This window comes from Dreissena polymorpha, chromosome 1, assembly GCF_020536995.1.
Source record: "Dreissena polymorpha isolate Duluth1 chromosome 1, UMN_Dpol_1.0, whole genome shotgun sequence".
Lineage (NCBI taxonomy): Eukaryota > Metazoa > Mollusca > Bivalvia > Myida > Dreissenidae > Dreissena > Dreissena polymorpha.
In genome coordinates this window covers 67,544,046-67,564,909 of record NC_068355.1, presented here as the reverse complement: position 1 = coordinate 67,564,909, position 20,864 = coordinate 67,544,046, and the positions used below count along the sequence as shown (strand labels likewise).

The 20,864-nt window shown below is 34.5% G+C and overlaps 1 protein-coding gene and 1 long non-coding RNA gene across 3 annotated transcripts in view; both read right to left on the bottom strand.

Moving 5' to 3' along the window:
* Positions 1-289: 289 nt before the first annotated feature.
* Positions 290-3,781, bottom strand: LOC127866280 (uncharacterized). Of its 2 annotated transcripts, XR_008042943.1 has the most exons (3): positions 3,638-3,781; positions 2,552-2,774; positions 290-1,202 (listed from the first exon to the last, which is right to left on the bottom strand). It is a non-coding gene; the product is annotated as an uncharacterized LOC127866280 (long non-coding RNA). The 2 variants fall into 2 exon arrangements; XR_008042942.1 differs by lacking the exon at positions 2,552-2,774.
* A 5,535-nt stretch (positions 3,782-9,316) lies between these two features.
* The window catches only part of LOC127833576 (all-trans-retinol 13,14-reductase-like), a 29,086-nt gene continuing 17,538 nt past the window's right edge, over positions 9,317-20,864 (bottom strand). The window contains 7 exon segments of the mRNA XM_052358916.1: positions 9,317-9,620; positions 9,623-9,673; positions 10,839-10,998; positions 12,168-12,334; positions 14,740-14,870; positions 18,950-19,073; positions 20,271-20,390. Coding sequence (XP_052214876.1) covers positions 9,523-9,620; positions 9,623-9,673; positions 10,839-10,998; positions 12,168-12,334; positions 14,740-14,870; positions 18,950-19,073; positions 20,271-20,390 — 851 coding nt within the window. The 3' untranslated portion in view covers positions 9,317-9,522.

Genomic DNA, 20,864 nt, shown 5'->3' with positions numbered 1-20,864 from the left:
AGTTAATCACATTTATATGTTGATTTCGGTGATTTGAAACTGTGATTTACTGTTATATTATAAAATTGACAACCAACAATACCCAAATATTGTTTGAGGTCGTGTCGAATGTTTTTAAAACTTCTTGTCAGTATTTAATGGATATTTTTTTCTGATCAGTGTTTAATGTATATGAAATACAGCCAATGATATAGCTTGTTGTTTTATATACATGATAATATGTTGTGAATGATGAAACGAATTAAGGTAACAAAACATATGACTTTTTTAATATATAACTTACACAGGCTGATAGCAAGATGATTTATTTATAAACATGTATATATTAACGATTTCAACAAGTTAAACAAGAAACCATCGGAGACGGGTGATGCTCCCCAACGTTTTTTTTTCACAATATTGCACTATATATTCAGATAAAAGGAAACGTCTTGAGGGCACAGTAGTTGGTGGGACAATACTTTTGTTATTGAAAATTTCAAAGGGCCATAACTCTGTGAAAAATCATCCGACAAGAACCCGCTGATAATATGCACATCTCCTTTTGGTAGTGAAGCTTCCCATAAAGCTTCATTGAATTCCGGTCATTAGTTGCTGAGAAATAGCCCGGACAAAAATTGTGCACGGACGGACAGACAGACGCACGCACACACGCACGGACAGACGAAGCGGCGACTATATGCTCCCCCAAAAATAAATTTTGGGGGAGCATAACAAGTGTAACAGAATGTTCTCATGACCTTTACTTTTAGATTTAGTAGTCTTGATTAAGGACCATTATTTACTTCATTTGACATGCGGTCTTCTGTTACACATAGAAGCTGTGTTTCTGAAGGTTCCAACATCGCCTTCGTTTCTGAATAATCTGTCGATATTTTAAATATTTGATAGCATTCTGTGGATAAGTCTTAAAACTCGTTACCGCATGCATTACCTGTTACTTTTATTTTGTCGTATAATTTTGTATCTCTTTTTTGCTGGGTGAAAACAAAGTTCTTTCAGATTTGAATATCAGTTTTAATGTAGATTTGATAGATAAGTGTTTATTATGATTAACGATAGTGTGTTTTGCCTCCATCGGAGAAATTTGCCGTAATCGTTCTCCAGGCATCCTTGCAGTGGATGATGAATCCTGCCTGGCTTGCTTGGTCTTGATGTCGGAACCTATACTTTTGAACATGACCATTCTTTTTTACCCTCGTCTGAAATAATTAAAATGTTGATCTTCAATCAGTTCAACAACTACTCCTTCGTCTCGTACAGGGACATGTTGATGGTATTTGTGTTACACAGATACGTTTTGTCGCAATAAACTCGTACATTTAATTGCATTATTGTTTCACAACAATAAGTAGTTTTACCTGTCCAGCAACAATGTGACAGTTATCATTTTAATTTAATATACTAAATTTGCCATCGATACACACTATTAAATTGTACTCTTATTAGTAACTGATTTTGTAAAATAGTTTGAAAACAAAGATTTGTGTGAACACAATGATTTATGTATGCCAAAATTCATGGAAAAAACGTATAAGGCCAAAGATATTATTAAATATGTCTTGGTATGCTTTAATTTGAATAAACTAACCACAGATCGTTTTGTTGCAATGTATACATGACGAAAAAGCATTTATTGGTAAATTAACTATCGCTCATGGCGACATCCATATGAAGCATACTTTATTTATGCAGGCCCGTACCCAGGCACTGGGCCCAGGGGCCCGTGCCCCCCCCCCAGCTGGCTGTCGAGTTATGATTTTTTTAATAATGGGCCAACTGCAAATTTTTCTCACATAAAAGAGCCCACAGTACATTTCCCCACAATACAAATGCGCAGATGTGTTTTATTGCCCCTGATACACAAGGCGATTAGCGCTAATTTACTCGCCAGTGGAGATAAGCCCCTAAGCTATGTTTTCTTATCACCTTGTACACACATCCCCGATCTGTCAATTACCCATTGTGCTCAATGCTTCATCTTTTGATGGTTGGTGTAACACCTCTTTTGATTAGACAAGGAAAGAGAAGCAGCGAATGGATGGAACTGATACAGAAGGTCGTAGGTCTGAACGATAATAGTGTTTTTCTCTTTTGAATTCAAACCTGTAGAGTCATACCTTAATATACATTTCTGAGGAAATTGTGTTGTAGATGATAAATATTTTATTATGAATTTACTTTGAAACTTATCTCTTTGAAATCAAACCTCCTCTAATGTCATACTTTATGTTACATTTCATAATAAAGGGTTTTTAGTTTCAAAGGTAGCTTTTCCTTCTTCATAAAGTGTCATACATTTCTGAAATCTATTTAAAGCTTTAAACATGTGTGTGAATTTCACACCAAGGGGCCGTCGATAAAGCATGTCACGCTTTTTTGACCATTCTTAACCCCTCCCCATGTCACAAACTGTTACACAATCTTGGACCCCCCCATAAAGTACGTCACAAACCCACTCTTTCGAACATTAAAAAAAAATAATTAATACCTAATTAAAATTTAATCTAAAACACAATTCACTATTAAACCGTATTAAATTTTCACTTACCGGTTAAAGAACTTTCACATTTCAGGCTTTTATGACTGTAGGGTTGTTACGATGGGCAGTATGAATATTTATCCACGTGTTAACCTCTAATAAAAACGAAATTATAATTTAGTTTTTTTTCAACCCTGTACTAACTAAAAATGGAACAGTCCAATAAATTATTTCGTCAGTGAAATCTGTGTGGAGGTTGTGTCTTTTGAATAAGCCGGCCCAGCCGAGTTGCCTATAAAACATTCGAACAACACATTCAGAAGATACGCAATTTGTCTTATTTTGACAAAACTAATTCAAATGTTTCACACATTTTTTGGAAACTATTTTTAAATTCTACGAAAGTAATAATAAATAAATAAGACATATTTTTTAAAATAAATGTGTGACATCACACATGACCTGGCCCCCTCCCCCATGTCACAAACTGTCACACTTTCTTACTCATCCTCCCCCCATACTTTATAGACGGCCCCTAATTGTAAAAGCTTTAGACTTCAGAAAGGTGCTGATTTACTTGTTATAAACAAATGTATCCATAAATTTATAGCACAAAATAATGTTTCTAGATGCACTAAAATTCACCTGAAACAGTGCCTAATAAAAAAAATCTATTCGGGAGGGGCAACCCCTCCCGCACCCTCCCGTTTGGGCCCCCCCCCCCAGTCAAAATTTCCTGGGTACGGCCCTGTTATGCTCTTCCGAATGAAGTCATTGCAGTATACACGTTTGTAAAAATACTACTCCTTGTAAAATCTATTCGTACCAAGAGCTTTTCGTATATGATATAGACAAAGACTGTTCCCCATGAACGTATAAGTTTTACCTTTTAAATGTTCAGTCTTTAATGACATTCTGAAGAACTCAATAAATAGTATCAGTTATTTAGGCCTCACTAATTGGAATTTTGTGTAGGTTACTGATGATTCATTAAGTAAAATGTTTATAAGGTAACGCCGTGCATCGAATAATGAAATTTATATGAACATATAATGCATGCATACAATAAATTGTATTTGTGTATAATAACACGTGTATTTGTAATGGTGCTTAATAAATTACAGACAAGAATTATTGTAACTTATTCATACTTACATCCCATGCAGTTATGATTCTTGTGGAAGCAATTTGATCGACAACACGTTTTCCTGTAAAAATGATAAAAAAGCTGAAAGGCATGCGTAATTTTGAAATGAATGGGAGCGGCATTCAATAGTTATGTTTGGTTTTTGTTGATGAGAGCTTCTAGTTTCGTCCTAGTCAACATGTATATAGTCAAAATACTTCTATCACGTTTAATTTTACACCAAAAAAGCATTCAACGAGCTAACTTTTTTTTCGGCTGAAATCGGGATCCCTTTGTGATCATCTCGAAAGCGGGACCCATTTAGATCGTATAACCTTTTAAGTTCTTACTACTTAAAAAACGATTCGTAAACATCTATTTTGTTACAAAACACAGAAAGAAACATTCAAAGACTACTCGAATATGGATTTTAAATACAAATATGTCTGTGTGTGTATGCAGGAGAGTAATTTAATAAGTGAAACCCACAGGTGGTTAGCGTGTGGCTATGATATTAATTAGTGAAAACATCATTTTGAATGATAAATAATCATATTATAACGAAAAATTAACTTTTCTGAAAAAAAAAATTTCACTATCAAATAAATTATATATATAACATGGCGACGTCCTTGCCGAAACAGGTATTTTTCGCAGTTTTAAACCCTTTATTACTTTTATTCAATTATTTGATGCCGATCATTTTCCAGCCATATCAGCAAGTAAGTGATTATCGTTTATTTCGTAGTAATATTCGCTGGATATTTCGACTTTACCCTCCGCAAAATTTCTTAGCGGGAGCCTTTTGTCATATAATTTGTGATTTTTGCTGGGTTTCACCACAGGTGGTTAGCGTGTGGCTATGATATTAATTAGTGAAAACATCATTTTGAATGATAAATAATCATATTATAACGAAAAATTAACTTTTCTGAAAAAAAAAATTTCACTATCAAATAAATTATATATATTTGATAGTGAAATTTTTTTTTTCAGAAAAGTTAATTTTTCGTTATAATATGATTATTTATCATTCAAAATGATGTTTTCACTAATTAATATCATAGCCACACGCTAACCACCTGTGGTGAAACCCAGCAAAAATCACAAATTATATGACAAAAGGCTCCCGCTAAGAAATTTTGCGGAGGGTAAAGTCGAAATATCCAGCGAATATTACTACGAAATAAACGATAATCACTTACTTGCTGATATGGCTGGAAAATGATCGGCATCAAATAATTGAATAAAAGTAATAAAGGGTTTAAAACTGCGAAAAATACCTGTTTCGGCAAGGACGTCGCCATGTTGACTTCCTTTAGATCATCGCGTGATTACCCCCTCTGTACTAGTATGTGAGATTTTTTTGGTTACTGAATGTTACATAAATCTATTGCCCACACACTGACGTTTGGTGATGAATTCATAATATTGTACGTATGATTAAGAGAGAAGAAACGCCTGTAAATGTCAAATTGATAAAAAAGACTTTACTGTATCGCCAGCAACGCATGTTCCAACGGGGGAAATAGAGCTGGTGTTTCTATTATCAAATAGGCAATGAAGTGCAATTTATTCATAAATACATGTACTGAAACATATACTAACAACCCATTTGGAAACCTGATGACGTTTATATGGTGTGGCATGGCGGAAATGTAAACAGAAAATCGATGTAGTTTGCCAATCTCTTGCACGACGGTTACATTACATTCACCTCTGTGTTGGGCTCAGAACATTGTGTCACACCGGTCTTACTGATGGACAACAAGTACTGGTGTACCAAGAAGTAGTAGTAGTAGTAGTAGTAGTAGTAGTAGTGGTGGTGGTGGTGGTTGTGGTGGTGGTGGTAGTAGTAGTAGTAGTAGTAGTAGTAGTAGTAGTAGTAGTAGTATTGATATGCTCAGAAATGCTTCTGGATGGGCATACACCAATTAGTACTTTCCTTCAATTATTTCTTCTAAAGACACATTAACAACACTGTCGCCCTTAGCAGGAATTCCGGACGCCCCCCTAAGATGTTCCCTCCCCAGACATTTCCCCCCATTTTATTTTAAGTGCTTACATCCCCCCACCCCACAATAAATTTATAATGGTTTGGTTGAAGTATAATCTTGATTTATTATCAAAATGAATATTTTGCTTATGTAATCTTATGTTATTAACTTTTTTAATCTTATGTAATTAACTTTTTATATAAAAAGCTTGTTTGTTGTTTTCTTTGGATTAATCATTCATTATTTATGTTAAACTGTTTAAGGAGTGCATGTAAATCATTAATAAGTGCATGTTGGTGTACTAGAGGAATACTAAAGGAATACATGGGATATTCTCAAAATCTTACACATGTTGTTTTTAATATAATTAAATAGGATCAATTGATGAATTCATTCAGTTTGAGTAAACATGGGCTGGGTTGTGGAACTATAGTTATTTGTTGTTTTGAATCCAATTAAATAGGGAACTATGTAACTGTCAAAAAATAATATGCATTCATACGCATATAATCCAATTATTGGATGTCACTGATATTTTCAATTTTACTAGTAGCTAATTAAGACTAATTAAAACAGAATTTGGCTTTCCTTGCAAAGTATTTTATTATTAATAATATAATAATATAATTAGCTAATGTAATCAAAACATATTGATATTTTAATAATTTAACTCAATGGTATTAAAAATATTTAAATTTGCCCCAAAAAACTAGGGCAGGTAGATAGGAAGGATTTTTTTGGAAAATCAACAGTGTTGTCAGTGTAAAATATTTGTAAAGCTGCTTCAACTTCAGTTTTAAATATTATATCCTGCAAAATATTATATGCTACTTTATTTTACTATGGTAAGTCATTAAAGTGTTATTTATTTTCAACTATGTAATGTGCTAATCTCATATAATGAATTACTACCCCATTTAAAGATGACACCTAATCTAAATTCATTAATTCAATAGTTATAATTGTTTTATTGTAACATACTATTCCACTAAAATGACCATCATAGAACATCAATGCTGTGCTTTTACTTAATTTTTCATTGATCTCAATTATTTGAAGAAAAAAAATCTATCAGGCACTTATAAAAAATTTATAATTAGGGTGTCAAAATTTAACAAACTGAACAAGTCAATTTGAACTTCTCTTGCAATGCAAATGGAGCCACTTGAAATATCAAATTGTTCCCATACTAGTCGGCAATATAGCTATGACATTGTGTCTATTCAAAACATGCATCAGACACACCTTCTGAAACTTTTTAAGCGGTTTTGAAAACGCTATTTCATTGCAAACTTTCGTCAATAAAGGATACATGTTGTTATACAACCGAAAGTGAAAGTACAGTTTAAAAAAATGAATAAAGAGCGAAATTGTTGAAAACTAACGAAAATTTTAATTGATACTAACATAAGACCGTAAGACTGAACAAAATAATACTTAACTTTTAAATCATAACACAAATGTTTACTTATAAAGCAATCAGTCTTAATTCATTATTATAAAATTGATATGTTTTTTTTTATGTAAAAAAACCAACATGCATACACACGTCGAAGCAATTCCTAACGTCACTAAAAAAATATGTTCAATTGTTTACATTTCTCGTCATTTGTGAAGTGCGTGGAATGATTCCATCTGCGTAAATGGGCAATAAATTAGTTCCAAAGAGTTGCATTAAAACTCGCAAGTTTTTGCACGATTTATCGTACATTTAAAAGTCATATTTCTTAATTTAATGCATGCGATCTTAAATATCCAATCAAATATACGTTGAATGCGTTTGTTCGGTTTTATCTATTTTATAGACAAAATGGAGGGCTGAGCCTTTCGCAGAGTTGTATGTAAGAGCAAGGAACGACAACTCTGCGAGGAGATTGGTAGTTTGCCTGTGTTACGAGCCAATTATCACCCAACGAAATCGCTAACAACATCAAATCATTGCTTTGAACATGTGTAAGCTGTTCCATGCACAAAACATTGGCTCCCTGTCGATCTAATAATTTGTTGTTTTTGGTGTCATTATTCATCACGTTTAAAACCATCAGGGTGGTATTCCAGAAACATCTCATTTCTCCAATAATTTTTCTTAAGTTCAAAATTACAATGTTTTGTATTTCTTAAGTAGATAAGGAATCACATGTTTATCATGGTATTCCTAAAATAACATTGACATAATGATGTTATTTTGATGTAATTCTTGATGCCAAACTATTGCAATAGGAAATAAAACACTTAAGAACATTTCCCAATATAAGGATAAGAATAAAATTTAACTTAAGATGCTTCTGGAATACGAACCCTGGTCCTTAATTAGCGCCACCTCGGATGTAGCATTTGCTCATTATTTAAGACATCGCAATAAAAGTGTCGCCCGTGATTTACAGCCGTGTATTGAACACTTGTTTCGGAGTGATAGTGAATATGTATATGGCATACCTTTGCCCTGTTGATTTCCGTGCATGCTTAGATAAAGGCCGTTGTTCCTATATTTCTTTAGGGCGCAACCATATTTAATTATTTACGCAATATATATTTACGAAAAATGTACTGCAGATTTTACCCAAGAATGCATTATGCGCGGAATAAAAGATGAAAACATGAACTTTGTAGCATATCTTGAAAATTTTCATAAAAGTATATCTAATACTCATAGGGTGTTATCAAGTGACGTTCAAGATGGCGACGCCCGTGCCGCTATAATAGGTATGTTTAGCTTTTGTATACCATGTCTTTCTTTTGTTTAATTTGTGACTTTCCAGTCATAATCATAACAAAGCTATCAGCGTTTTAATATTCGATTTAAATCTCGAACCAGAGCTTTGTCACAGACGTGACGAATACCCCCACATGCCGCATTGACACATATTTTGCATGTCGTATTCACAAAAAACAGCGGACACCATGCTCAATTTTTAAAACGCACTTAGTGACCCCTTGACCTAGTTTTTGACCCAGAAAGGCCCATATTCTAACTTGGCCTTAAGATCATCTCTATAAAACTTCTGATCAAGTTTGGTGAAGATCGGATGTAAACTACTTGAATTAGAGAGCGGACACCATGCTGAATGCTGAAATACGCACTAAGTGACCCCGTGACCTAGTTTTAGGCCCGGAATGGCCCATGTTCAAACTTGTCCTAGAGATCATTTAGATAAAACTTGTGACCAAGTTTGGTGAGGATTGGATGAAAACTACTTGAATTAGAGAGCGGACATGGTGAGGTTTAAAACGCACTAAGATACCCCGTGACCTAGTTTTTGACCCGTTATGACCCATATTCAAACTTGACCTAGACATGATCTAGATACAACCTCTGACCAAGTTTGGTGAAGATTGGATGAAAACTACTTGAATAAGAGAGCGGACAACATTGTTATGTTTAAAACGAACTAAGTGACCCCGTGACCTTGTTTTTGACCCGGCATGACCCATATTCAAACTTGCCCTAGATATTATCAAGATACAACTTCTGACCAATTCTAGTGAAGATTGGATAAAAACTACTTGAATTAGAGAGCGAACATAATAATGGGGTTTTAAAACACACTAAGTGACCCCGTAACCTAGTTTTTGACCCGGCATGGCACATGTTCGAACTTGACCTACACATCATCTAGTAACAACTTCTGAAAAACGCCAAAACTTTATCCCTCTGCCTTCAGCAGGTGATAAAAAGAATATTCATGTAATGGAAAAAGAGTTTGAACAAAATAAAATAAAATATGCTTTATTCTCAATACAAATATATTACAGTATGAAGCAAGTATAAATACTTAAACTATGGGCAATACAAGTTCAATCAAGAAGTCTTTTTGTCCTAACAACTTGTTTAAATCAATTCTATTTCATCATTCTGATTTCATTCATTTTGTTAATGTTAATCAACACAACAACCCTGTTTTGCAAGTGTTTTGCTACTACTCTCCTTTTTTATTTGCCGCTATCTGAGCACGAATCTCTTTTGATAAGGCCTGGATATCAGTGAGCAGGTTTCTTTTCAGTATTTTGAAGCCGTAAGAAGTCCAGCGTGCATGGCCCCACTAAAGCCACATGTTAAGATGTCTTGACCTGAAAAAAAGTAATATTATACGACTAAGTATTGAATTTTGTGTCCCAGTACTGCTAATAAGCCCATAGCAGTTTCTATAATTTTAAACAAGTTTTACTATATATGCAATACTATAATTGCAAAGTGCATTAATTTATTAAGCAATAGCAATATTCTAGCATAGTTTTTGTTATAGCTTAACGAGTATGAGAATGTAAAAATGTTTGTGATTTTAGATTAATGGACTTACTCCATTTACAGTAGCGAAGGAACAGATCTTACAAGTCATAGCAAACAAAGATGCGTTGCTTGTAATTTAAACCCAGCTATTATATATAATATTGCTGTAATTATACGCTCATTAACTTATTAATCTTGTTTACCCAGATTTAATTATGCAGTATTATAATTCAATGCTCAATAGAATCCCCAAAATTCTTATTTTATGGAATGAGAACTTACAATAATTGTTTTACATCCTCCTAAAACAGTTAAATACCATTTGGAAACTAAATTTACATAATAACTTACATCAGTTGTACTTTTTCAATAATACCACTATAACTGACAATACCAACAAGAACTTTAACTAATTGTGTATCATAAACAGATAGCTATATTTTCTTTCACATAGTTAAGTTACTATTTTATTTAACTTAGATTATCATTCTTTCAGTGCTTGGCAAGAATGCATTGATACAAATACATATAGAATATTATTTATTATAAATTGGTACCTGACAAATTTTTCCTGACAAATTTATTTACAGGTTGATTTCCGTGAATTATTAAAACTTAGGTTCGTTATGGTAAAATCATGGCACATAATTTCTTTGTTGCTTATTATCTGATAAACACATTAAGGTTTGAGATTATGTAAAATTCTGACAGATAAGTTATTTAAGTGGCGACCCAACAATCTGGGGTCAAGAATCATGTAAATGATCATTTGGCCATCTGCTTTATGTTTGGGCAAATATTAAATATCAATATTATTTCCATGCAGTTCATCTTTTTGAAACAAACTTTTGTTTAAAATTATTAAAATTACCAGATTCTCTTTGAATCATTTCTTTTTTTTCTCTTTGAATCAGTTCTTTTTTTTTAATAACTAAAACAACATATCCATCAAGAATCCTATGACATGTAACAGTGCTACAAGAAGCAGCCCTGATTACCACACACCAGTCAGATATAGACCCGGTATGCCTGTCTCGGGTCTGAGCTCCATGGAGACCTCAGGCAGGAACCTGGCCATGCTGTGGTGCAGCCCGTACATGTCACCTTCAGGCTGACCCAAGTAGTACTTGTTTGACAACGGGGTTCCTACGTCCATGTATTCCATCTGTAAATAACTCATCATTAAGTAATGTTTTAAAATAAGAGCTTTCAAGTGATGTACATGCCCCTTAAGGAGCTTGCAATTTTCAAGATAGATATTAAAACAAACAGTGTTGTTTTCAAGTGACATATATTTAAATAAAGAAGCTTTCATTTTTTAAGATGGATCTTGAAACCAAATAATTGGCTTTCAAGTGCATTATTTAAAACTAAAGAAGCTTCTACTTTTTAAGAAACATCCTGACATTAAAGCTGTTGCATTCAAGTGACAGATATGCCAGCAAAAAAGCTTTTAGCTTGTGCTTCTTAGATACCAAAGCGAATCTTTAAGATGAATCATACATGTAAACTGTACTACTTTTGTCAAACAATGACTTCTCTGGAACAACAATATCTTAGTAAAAAAGTTGAATAATTTTGTCAGAATTCAAAACAGTGTCACAATAACAAATGTTATAAAAAAAACAATTCAAAAGTAATAATCATCATTTAACAAGCAAAAAAAATGTATTGGTTTATATAATTGTCTAGAGGAGATTTAAGAGGACAGTGAGACTACATGTTTGATCTCTAATGGCTACATCAGCTCAGCAAGCTTACCTTGCCCTCTAACTGTGGGTAAAACTCTACAAGCTGGTTCCACATGTGACGTCCCATGCTTACCTTGCCCTCTAACTGTGGGTAAAACTCTACAAGCTGGTTCCACATGTGACGTCCCATGCTTACCTTGCCCTCTAACTGTGGGTACAACTCTACAAGCTGGTTCCACATGTGACGTCCCATACTGCTTACCTTGCCCTCTAACTGTGGGTACAACTCTACAAGCTGGTTCCACATGTGACGTCCCATGCTTACCTTGCCCTCTAACTGTGGGTACAACTCTACAAGCTGGTTCCACATGTGACGTCCCATGCTTACCTTGCCCTCTAACTGTGGGTACAACTCTACAAGCTGGTTCCACATGTGACGTCCCATACTGCTTACCTTGCCCTCTAATTGTGGGTACAACTCTACAAGCTGGTTCCACATGTGACGTCCCATGCTTACCTTGCCCTCTAACTGTGGGTACAACTCTACAAGCTGGTTCCACATGTGACGTCCCATGCTTACCTTGCCCTCTAACTGTGGGTACAACTCTACAAGCTGGTTCCACATGTGACGTCCCATGCTTACCTTGCCCTCTAACTGTGGGTACAACTCTACAAGCTGGTTCCACATGTGACGTCCCATACTGAGCTTCAGCTGATCATAGTCATCTCCCCTATGTTTCACTTTGCCACTCTCCCATTGGCTGAACCATTGCCAGGGCAACAATGTGATCACCAGAGCAACCGACTTGCCTAAAACAGACATTGCTTATCATCAAATCAGATGCACAGACTTTCGATTATTTAAGACAGTTTACTGTCCATCATTAAAGATAGTGTTTGTGTTAAATTGTAATTTGTCAATAAATCACCATTAATCAGTAAAGGCATCCTTGAAAACACAGAAGCAATTGACCAGTCGCCAAATTATCGATCGCTCCACCCACAAAGTCACGTGGTCTAGTGATTAGAAAACTCTGACAAGCAGATCGCAATTATAGCTCATTACGTGAGTGAAATACTATACTTGTAACGATGTATCATGCTCTTTTTATTAAAGCCGCACACTAAACTTAACTGCTTTGTACAACTTTCATACAATCATAAATGCTTTAGAGAGAAATGGCGTAATCAAAATAAATGAAAAAACTATCAGAAACGTTTCTAATACATATTATAGGAAGTTGATGAAAAATCAGTGGTAAAAATGAGCATTTATTTCATATTGATTTTGAACTTGTTTTAAAACCGTCTGGCAGTGAATCCGTAGCTATTCATATATAATTTTGAAAATATTTTTATTAAATGCAAATGACACATCCATATCATGATGGGTTTTTTGTTTATTAAAAATGTTTAGATCTTTGTTTAATTGTGTTATTTTTAAAAAGACACCGATTTTTTAAATATAGATATAATTAAATTTTGATTGTAACCATAATATAATAAAGGCCTAATTTCGTGGTTTCATTAACAGATCTAATATGCATTTTATTTCATTTATCATGTTTAATGGGAATCTGCTACATTTCACTATCGAAAAATGAAATTTTGGTATTACGGTGCTGTTCACGAACATTCGAATTGAATACATTTAGCATATTATGCATTTGTTTATTTATAGCAAGATGGCCCTTATATGTTAATTGCAATTTTCACATTTCTCCCCGTATCAAAATATGTTGTATTAGAAATGTTGTTGTTGTTGTTGTATTATAAGCCTTTCATTTTACACTTGAAGTCGCTTTAAGCTAGCTAAGCCCCGTTGAAATCACCTTTTTGTTGTTTTAACTTTAGTTAAAACAATATGTTTTAACTTTAGTTAAAACAATATTTAAGTTAACAATTTATAATGATTTCCATTGTTTATGATCCACAGAAAATAAATATATAATTGGAAATCATTTAAGAAATTAAATATTTCTTTTCTTGTGTACAGTACCTAACAATGCCTTAATGTTCCTTCATTCTGAGATCCACGCAACATACTGTCATTTATTAATCATCCACAATTACGCTGAGATTAATAAGCACGTGTGGCAATTATTATGTTGCCCAAATTGCTTATTAATATTGTTCATCAAACGATATAACACGTTTTATAGAACACACAACTGGTGTGGTATTGTGTTTGTTTTCTCATTACTCGTTCATATGTTCAAGAAATAAAGATAAAATAATAACCTTTTATAAAGTATGTATAGCACCTACAATTTTGAATAATGATTGAACAGTAATAATCATGCATTTGATATAAAATCTGTGTAAACTCTTAAAAATTACGTCCATTCCATATATACGATACGCTTTGTTTGTCGGACAAAATGGCGGCCAGATAAACGTTGCTGAGGGGTGTGTGAAAAATTGATATCTGATTGGCTGATCGAAGAATGTGGGCGGAGCGATCGATACTTTGGCGACTGGTCAATTAATTATGTGAGGATCTCCTGGGTATTTCTCATTTCATAAAATATTTTCAGAAGAAGAAAAGTAGGTTGAGACCAATGGATCTCAATTTGCTTTTTCTTATTCCATGCAGTGTCCTTGCCAGAGAGGTGTTAATTAGGATTAATACACCTGGGTACAGGTAGATCTAAATCTGTTCAGTGACAATGAAAGAGTGGAAAGAGGTCAACATTCGGGGGATCCAACCTGGGTATTTATCACTTGAGTCGTGTTCTGAGAAAACTGGGCATAATGCATGTGCGTAAAGTGTCGTCCCAGATTAGCCTGTGCAGTCCGCTTTTACGACATTCTTCATTTGAATGAAGTCTCTTCTTAGCAAAAATCCAATTTAGGCGGAAAGTGTCCTCCCTAATTAGCCTGTGCAGACTGCACAGGCTAATCTGGGACAACACTTTACGCACATGCATTACGCCCAGTTTTCTCAGAACGCGACTAATTTCATGCAATATCCTAAGTAGAGGTAAAAGTGAGATCCCACAGCGGTATTGGTCATTCCAAGCAGTGTCCTTGACAGAGAGGAGCGATGTTAACATAAGGGGGACCTTGTCTAGGAATTTTTTATTCTATGCTTAATGGGGATCTAACTTGCATATTGCTTATTCCATGCAAAATCCATGACAGAGAGAAAACAGATACAACTTAGAAAGATCCCACTTGGGTATATCTTATTCTATGCTTATAGGGGATCTAACCTGGGTATTTCTCATTCCATGCAGTGTCCTTGGCAGAGGGGAAGGAGGTAAACATGAGAGGGATGTCACTCTCTGCAGCCTCATCTAATGACATCTTAACAAAACTTGTCAAATCTTTTTCAAAGTCAGCACTGAAAGATATTAATTACCGGTATAAATACAATTGTGTCTTTCATCATTATTTTGTAAAAAGCACATTAACTTTAAATAATGAAAATGAGAAATGTCATGCTGTATTTTGTGGGAATATTATTTCAACCATCAGCATAATTTCATCAATGTTTTATTTTATTGGAAATACAAAGACCTTATCCTGCAAACCTCTACTTAACCCTTAAAGCGCTGGAGCTGAATTTTAAAGGCCTTTGCAAACAGTTTAGATCCAGATGAGACGCCACAGAACGTGGCGTCTCATCAGGATCCAAACTGTTTGCTATTCTGATAGTATTCTTTGAAAAAAATCGAAGAAAATGCTAATTTTAGAAATTCAGCAGACGACATTTTAGCAGATGACAAATTTCCCAGCATGCAAAGGGTTAAACCTGCTCAGGTTAATAAACTTTATTAGATAAGATCAAAGGTCCTCTTGAGTACAAAGTCATGACCATTCACTAGCCTCACAATTGTTCAAAACAATAGTTGCTTCACCTTTCACAGGTTAATATAACAATAGAAACAATCTCAGATAAAAATGTTGATAATTAGTCTTGTTCCCCCGAGAAGAATTTCCTGGAAATAGTCTTGTACCCCAAGGAGCATTTCTTGGAAATAGACTTGTCGCCAGAGGAGCTTTTCTTGGAAATAGTCTTGTTCCCAGAGGAGTATTTCTTGGAAATCATTCTTAAGCTGTAACAACTTTGAAATGATTTCCAATATATTGTCCTCTGATAGAACACCCTAATTGATATGAACATGCTATTAAAAACACTACAAAAATGGCATGCTTTGACAATTGAAGGCATTACCATTTTAGTTCACATTGATTGTTTCAGTTTCGATCCCAAGATGAAGATACTCTTATCAGGGTTTTTTCCCCACTTTTTGGGAAGATAGCCCATGGCTTTGGAATTGGGAATTTTATCGGCATTTTCATGAAATTGGGAAAATTATTTCATTAGCCTTTTTTCCACACGCAAAGTCTACTTATTAGGGAGATACTAAATTTGATATAACACTTCATAATCATTAAAATTAAAAGAACAATATCATAAAATACTTTGTTAGATGTAATTGAAATAAAATTGAGATAGAATACGCATAAGACACTTCTTTCAAAAAAAAAAAAATTTTTTTTTTTTTGGAAATTGGGAATTTTTTGCCACATTTTGGGACAAAAGTATACTTTTTGGGATTGGGAACATAGCCGAATTTCGGCTATAAAATCGGGCCAAAAAAAACCCTGCTTATGCATTTTTATTTTATTTATAGAGGTATAGATTAAACAAATGCATAACAGTACAAACGTGTTGCTGTTTTAACAATGCATGGGGAATTTTTACGTTACAGTTCCTGCTGCATTTTACTTGCACTTGACATGCTTGTCCATGTGCTGAACATCTGTGGTCATAACTTCATTTAAAGTTGCCTGTTGAATGATGAAAAAACACCTGTTTCAGTATGCTCAAATTTTACCAATGAACTCTGTAGTGTGAATGTGATTTTTGAGTTGTCATCTGCTATTATGTCGTCAGCTGAATTTCGAAAATTAGCATTGTCTTCGATTTTGTTCAAAGAATACTATCAGAATAGCAAACAGTTTGGATCCTGATGAGACACCACGTTTTGTGGCGTCTCATCTGGATTCAAACTGTTTGGAAAGGCCTTCAAAATTTGGTTCCAGCACTGAAAGCGTTAAAGCTGTGTGATGTAAAACGCTGTGTGATGAATGATGGAGTTATGCTATATTCCTGCTGTAACATGTCAGACTTTTACCATAGAGCTAAATACATGGGTATTTACAGCAAATTTGAAGTGACCTTCTGAAACTCATTAAAAGCAAACTAATCTACATTCTACAATAATATAAAAACATTGCAGCTGCAATTTAATGATGCGCTTCATGGTGAATATATTTCACACATAGAAAACATGAAAACATTCATGTTTTATCCAGGAGGGCATAGGGGCATGCGGAAAATAGATTCAAACGGGTATTTCAGCATGTGGTAAATTAAAACATGAGGGCCTGAAAGTCATAAGTCGCTCACCTGAAAAACAAAGGAGCTGACCTGATCTGTGCAGCCCTAAGATATCATTAAAACAAATGTTCTGACCAAGTTTAAAGAAGAGTGAACAATAAATGTAACTTTTAGAGTGCTAACAAAGTTTAACTATAGCCATATAATGATAAATTACTTGCACCCAGGCCATATTTTTCAACCATTTTTGAACTCATGCAAGATATCATAAAACAAGGGACAAAATTGTCACAAAACCAGGTTTTCATTGTGAAAAAAAAATCTGATAAAGGGAGAAAACTCAAACTGAACTTTTGAAATGACCAAAAAAAATTAACCCCCTTTGTAATTTTTTTTTTTTTTTTTAAATCTATTTTTAGTCGTGGCGACCTTGACATTGGAGATATTGACGTGATTCTTTCGTGGGACACACCGTCCCATAATGGTGAACAAATGTGCCAAATGATTTTAAAATCTCACAATGAATGACATAGTTATGGCCAGGACAAGCTCATTTATGGCCATTTTTGACCTTTGAACTCAAAGTGTGACCTTGACCTTGGAGATATCGACGTAATTATTTCGCGCGACACACTGTCCAATGATGGTGAACAAATGTGCCAAATGATTTTAAAATCTGACGATGAACGACATAGTTATGGCTCGGACAAGCTCATTTATGGCCATTTTTGACCTTTGAACTCAAAGTGTGACCTTGACCTTAGAGATATCGACGTAATTATTTCGCGCGACACACCGTCCAATGATGGTGAACAAATGTGCCAAATGATTTTAAAATCTGACAATGAACGACATAGTTATGGCCCGGACAAGCTTATTCCGCCAGCCCGCCAGCCAGCCCGCCAGCCAACCAGCCCGCCCGCATTCGCCAATCTAATAACCAGTTTTTTCCTTCGGAAAACCTGGTTAAAAAATATTCTGACCAAGTTTCATGAAGATTGGACAATAAAAGTGACTTTTATAGTGTTAAAAAGTTTTAACTATAGCCATAAAAGGAAAAATGCCTTGCCCAATTGCGACACTGTTTTTCAACCAACCTGAACCATTTACGAACTCTCTAAGTTATCAGTTTGACAAATATTTTGACCAAGTTTCATGAAGATCGGAAATAAATGTGGCTTCAAGAGTGTTAACAACGTTGTACTATAGCCATATATAGCAAAAAAGGAAAATGCCACACCCCAGGCTGCCATGTTTTTCAAGCAATAGCAACCCTTTTCCAACTTATCCAATATATGGTTAGGACAATTTATTATGTTCTGACCAAGTTTCATGAAGATCCCACAATAAATGTGACCCCTAGAGCATTAACAAGGTTTTCCTTTAGCCATATATGTAAAAATGCTCGCCTCTGGCAGCCATGTGTTTTAACCAACTAGAACCATTTCCACACTTGCCCAAGATACATGTATCATTAGCACAAATCTTCTGATCAAATTTCATGAAGATCAGACTATAAATGTGGCATCTAGAGTGTTAAAAAGGCAAATGTTGACGACGCACAAAAGGCCATCACAAAAGCTCACCATGAGCATATTGTGCTCAGGTGAGCTAAAGTGTGCAAAAAGTTGGATTTGGGGGGAAAATGTGTTTAAGGCAGTTTGGGAACAAAACTTAGCAATTATAAACATAAACACTTAATTGTTATTGTTTGATTATTGATGTCTTTAATTAAATTGTTATTTCTAATTTTCGCGAAGAATCATAATACTTTGTTCCATTTTCCTCAACTATTAAATAATGATGTATGCAAAATATGATCATAGCAGAATAAAATTGGTTACTTGAAACTTTTTTGAGGCAATTAAGATTGTTATTGATAAATGCACATGGTGGTTTTTGCCTTAAAAAAGGTAATGTGGTGATTCTAAACAGTGATATGGAGTGGCGCAACTTAAAACAGTTAACTTGCAATGTGGTTGTACCATTCAATGATTGAAAATTGGTTATTGAATAGTAGCTGAAAATGAATTCATACTGTTAAGAAAAAAAGCAAATTTTAATAAACTTACTTTAAGAAGGACCATACATTTCCCAAAGGCAGACCCAGTTCTTGACTGGATCCATCCAGCCCATAGAAGCCAGTGAGAAAGGAAATACTGGACTGCAAGGGCTCCCCAATCAATCCATAGACAGCTGTGTGAAGAATAATATTTTATATAAATGATGCTTGATAGGTAGTTACAAAGCTCCTATGAAAAACTTAACTTAAGTTATAGTTAAGTGTATACCAAAAACCAGTATGTAAAATTAAATGTATTCTGAAAAAAAAAGCAGTAGTAACCATTTTTATGCACAATTGTAAAGATATAAAAAACACAGAGACTTTGAAAGCTCTGTGTAGTGCTTAAGTCAACTAAAATACTTGTTATTATTATCAGCAATTACCTGTTACACATTCTGATCAAAAAGACATGATTGAATTTTCATTTACAATCAGTTGCGGATACAGAGATATGCGCTTGTTGAGTGCAAACCTGCATTAAATTTACAGAAATATGGGGTTGTTAAAGGGATCTTTTCACGTTTTGGCAACAAGTTGTTTCAGATTCGCATGTCGTTTTAGTTATGATCTTTGTGAGGAAACAGTAAAACTGAACATTTACCATGCTTTAATATATCCATTATATGCATCTTTTGACAATTTAAAAACCTGAAAATTATAAAGCGTTGCAACGCGTACGATTGAATAATTTGGAGAGTTCTGTTGTTGTTGTTTAATTTTGTGAAACTACGAAGATTGCTTATATCAAGTATAAAATACGACAGTTATATATACTTGGCAGGATGGCGAGCGGTCTAATTGGTTTTTACTCCAGGACTCCAGGGGTCATTGGTTCGAGCCCTGCTGAGGTTTACTTTTTTTTTTTTTTTAAATTTTATTCTTGATTTTTTACTGGAGCTTCTTAGATCCCTTGTTTGCATTTATCAATGTAAAGCATTTAATGACAAACTTCAAAATATGCCAAAATTTGTGAAAAGGCCACTTTAAAATAAACAGGTCAGAAGAATTGCCTAAATTTCTACAAAACATTTTCTGGTATGTAAAATATAACCAAAGGGGATCTAGTTAAGGATGGGGTGTTTGTCAGGAATATACCTGTATACAACATTACAAAACATGATCAATGTCTTATTTTAAAGCAGTATGTTCCCATAAACATATAAAACCCAGAACACATCTAATTTTCTAATTATAAATTCACTATTCATAATTCCCGTAATCCAAAGGCAATATTACATCACTATGAAGATCTTCTCAAGCTTAAAACCCCTGACCATTAAAGTAATCATTCAAAACGAATTTAATGTGAAGCTGATGTTCAGCATTACGTGATTTCACAGCCACTTCTTTCGGCAGCAGGTTCTTGAACGTGTTCAGTATACCAGCATCTGATATTATCCTTTTAGCAAACAGATCTACATCCCCGCCACTTCTTTTCACCCGAACACCTGAATGCAACAGAACTATGCATTATATGAAGAAAGAAGGATCTTTCTGGGCAAACCAGGCTTAATGCCTGTGCATAAAGTGCATTCCAAGTTTAGCTTGAGCAGTCCACACAGACTGATCAGGAACAACACTTCCGCTTTTGTGTCATTTTTTTGTTTAACCCTTTGCATGCTGGGAAATTTGTCGTCTGCTAAAATGTTGTCTGCTAAATTTCTAAAATTAGCATTTTCTTCGATTTTTTTTAAAGAATACTATCAGAATAGCAAACAGTTTGGATCCTGATGAGACGCCACGTTCTGTGGCGTCTCATCTGGATCCAAACTGTTTGCACAGGCCTTCAAAATTCGGTTCCCGCACTGAAAGCGTTAAAAGTATTTTCTCCTTAGGGTAAATCCACTTAAGGCTGTACAGGCTATTTTGGGACGACACTTCACACATGCTTTAAACCCCATTTTCTCACAGTGAGGCTTACA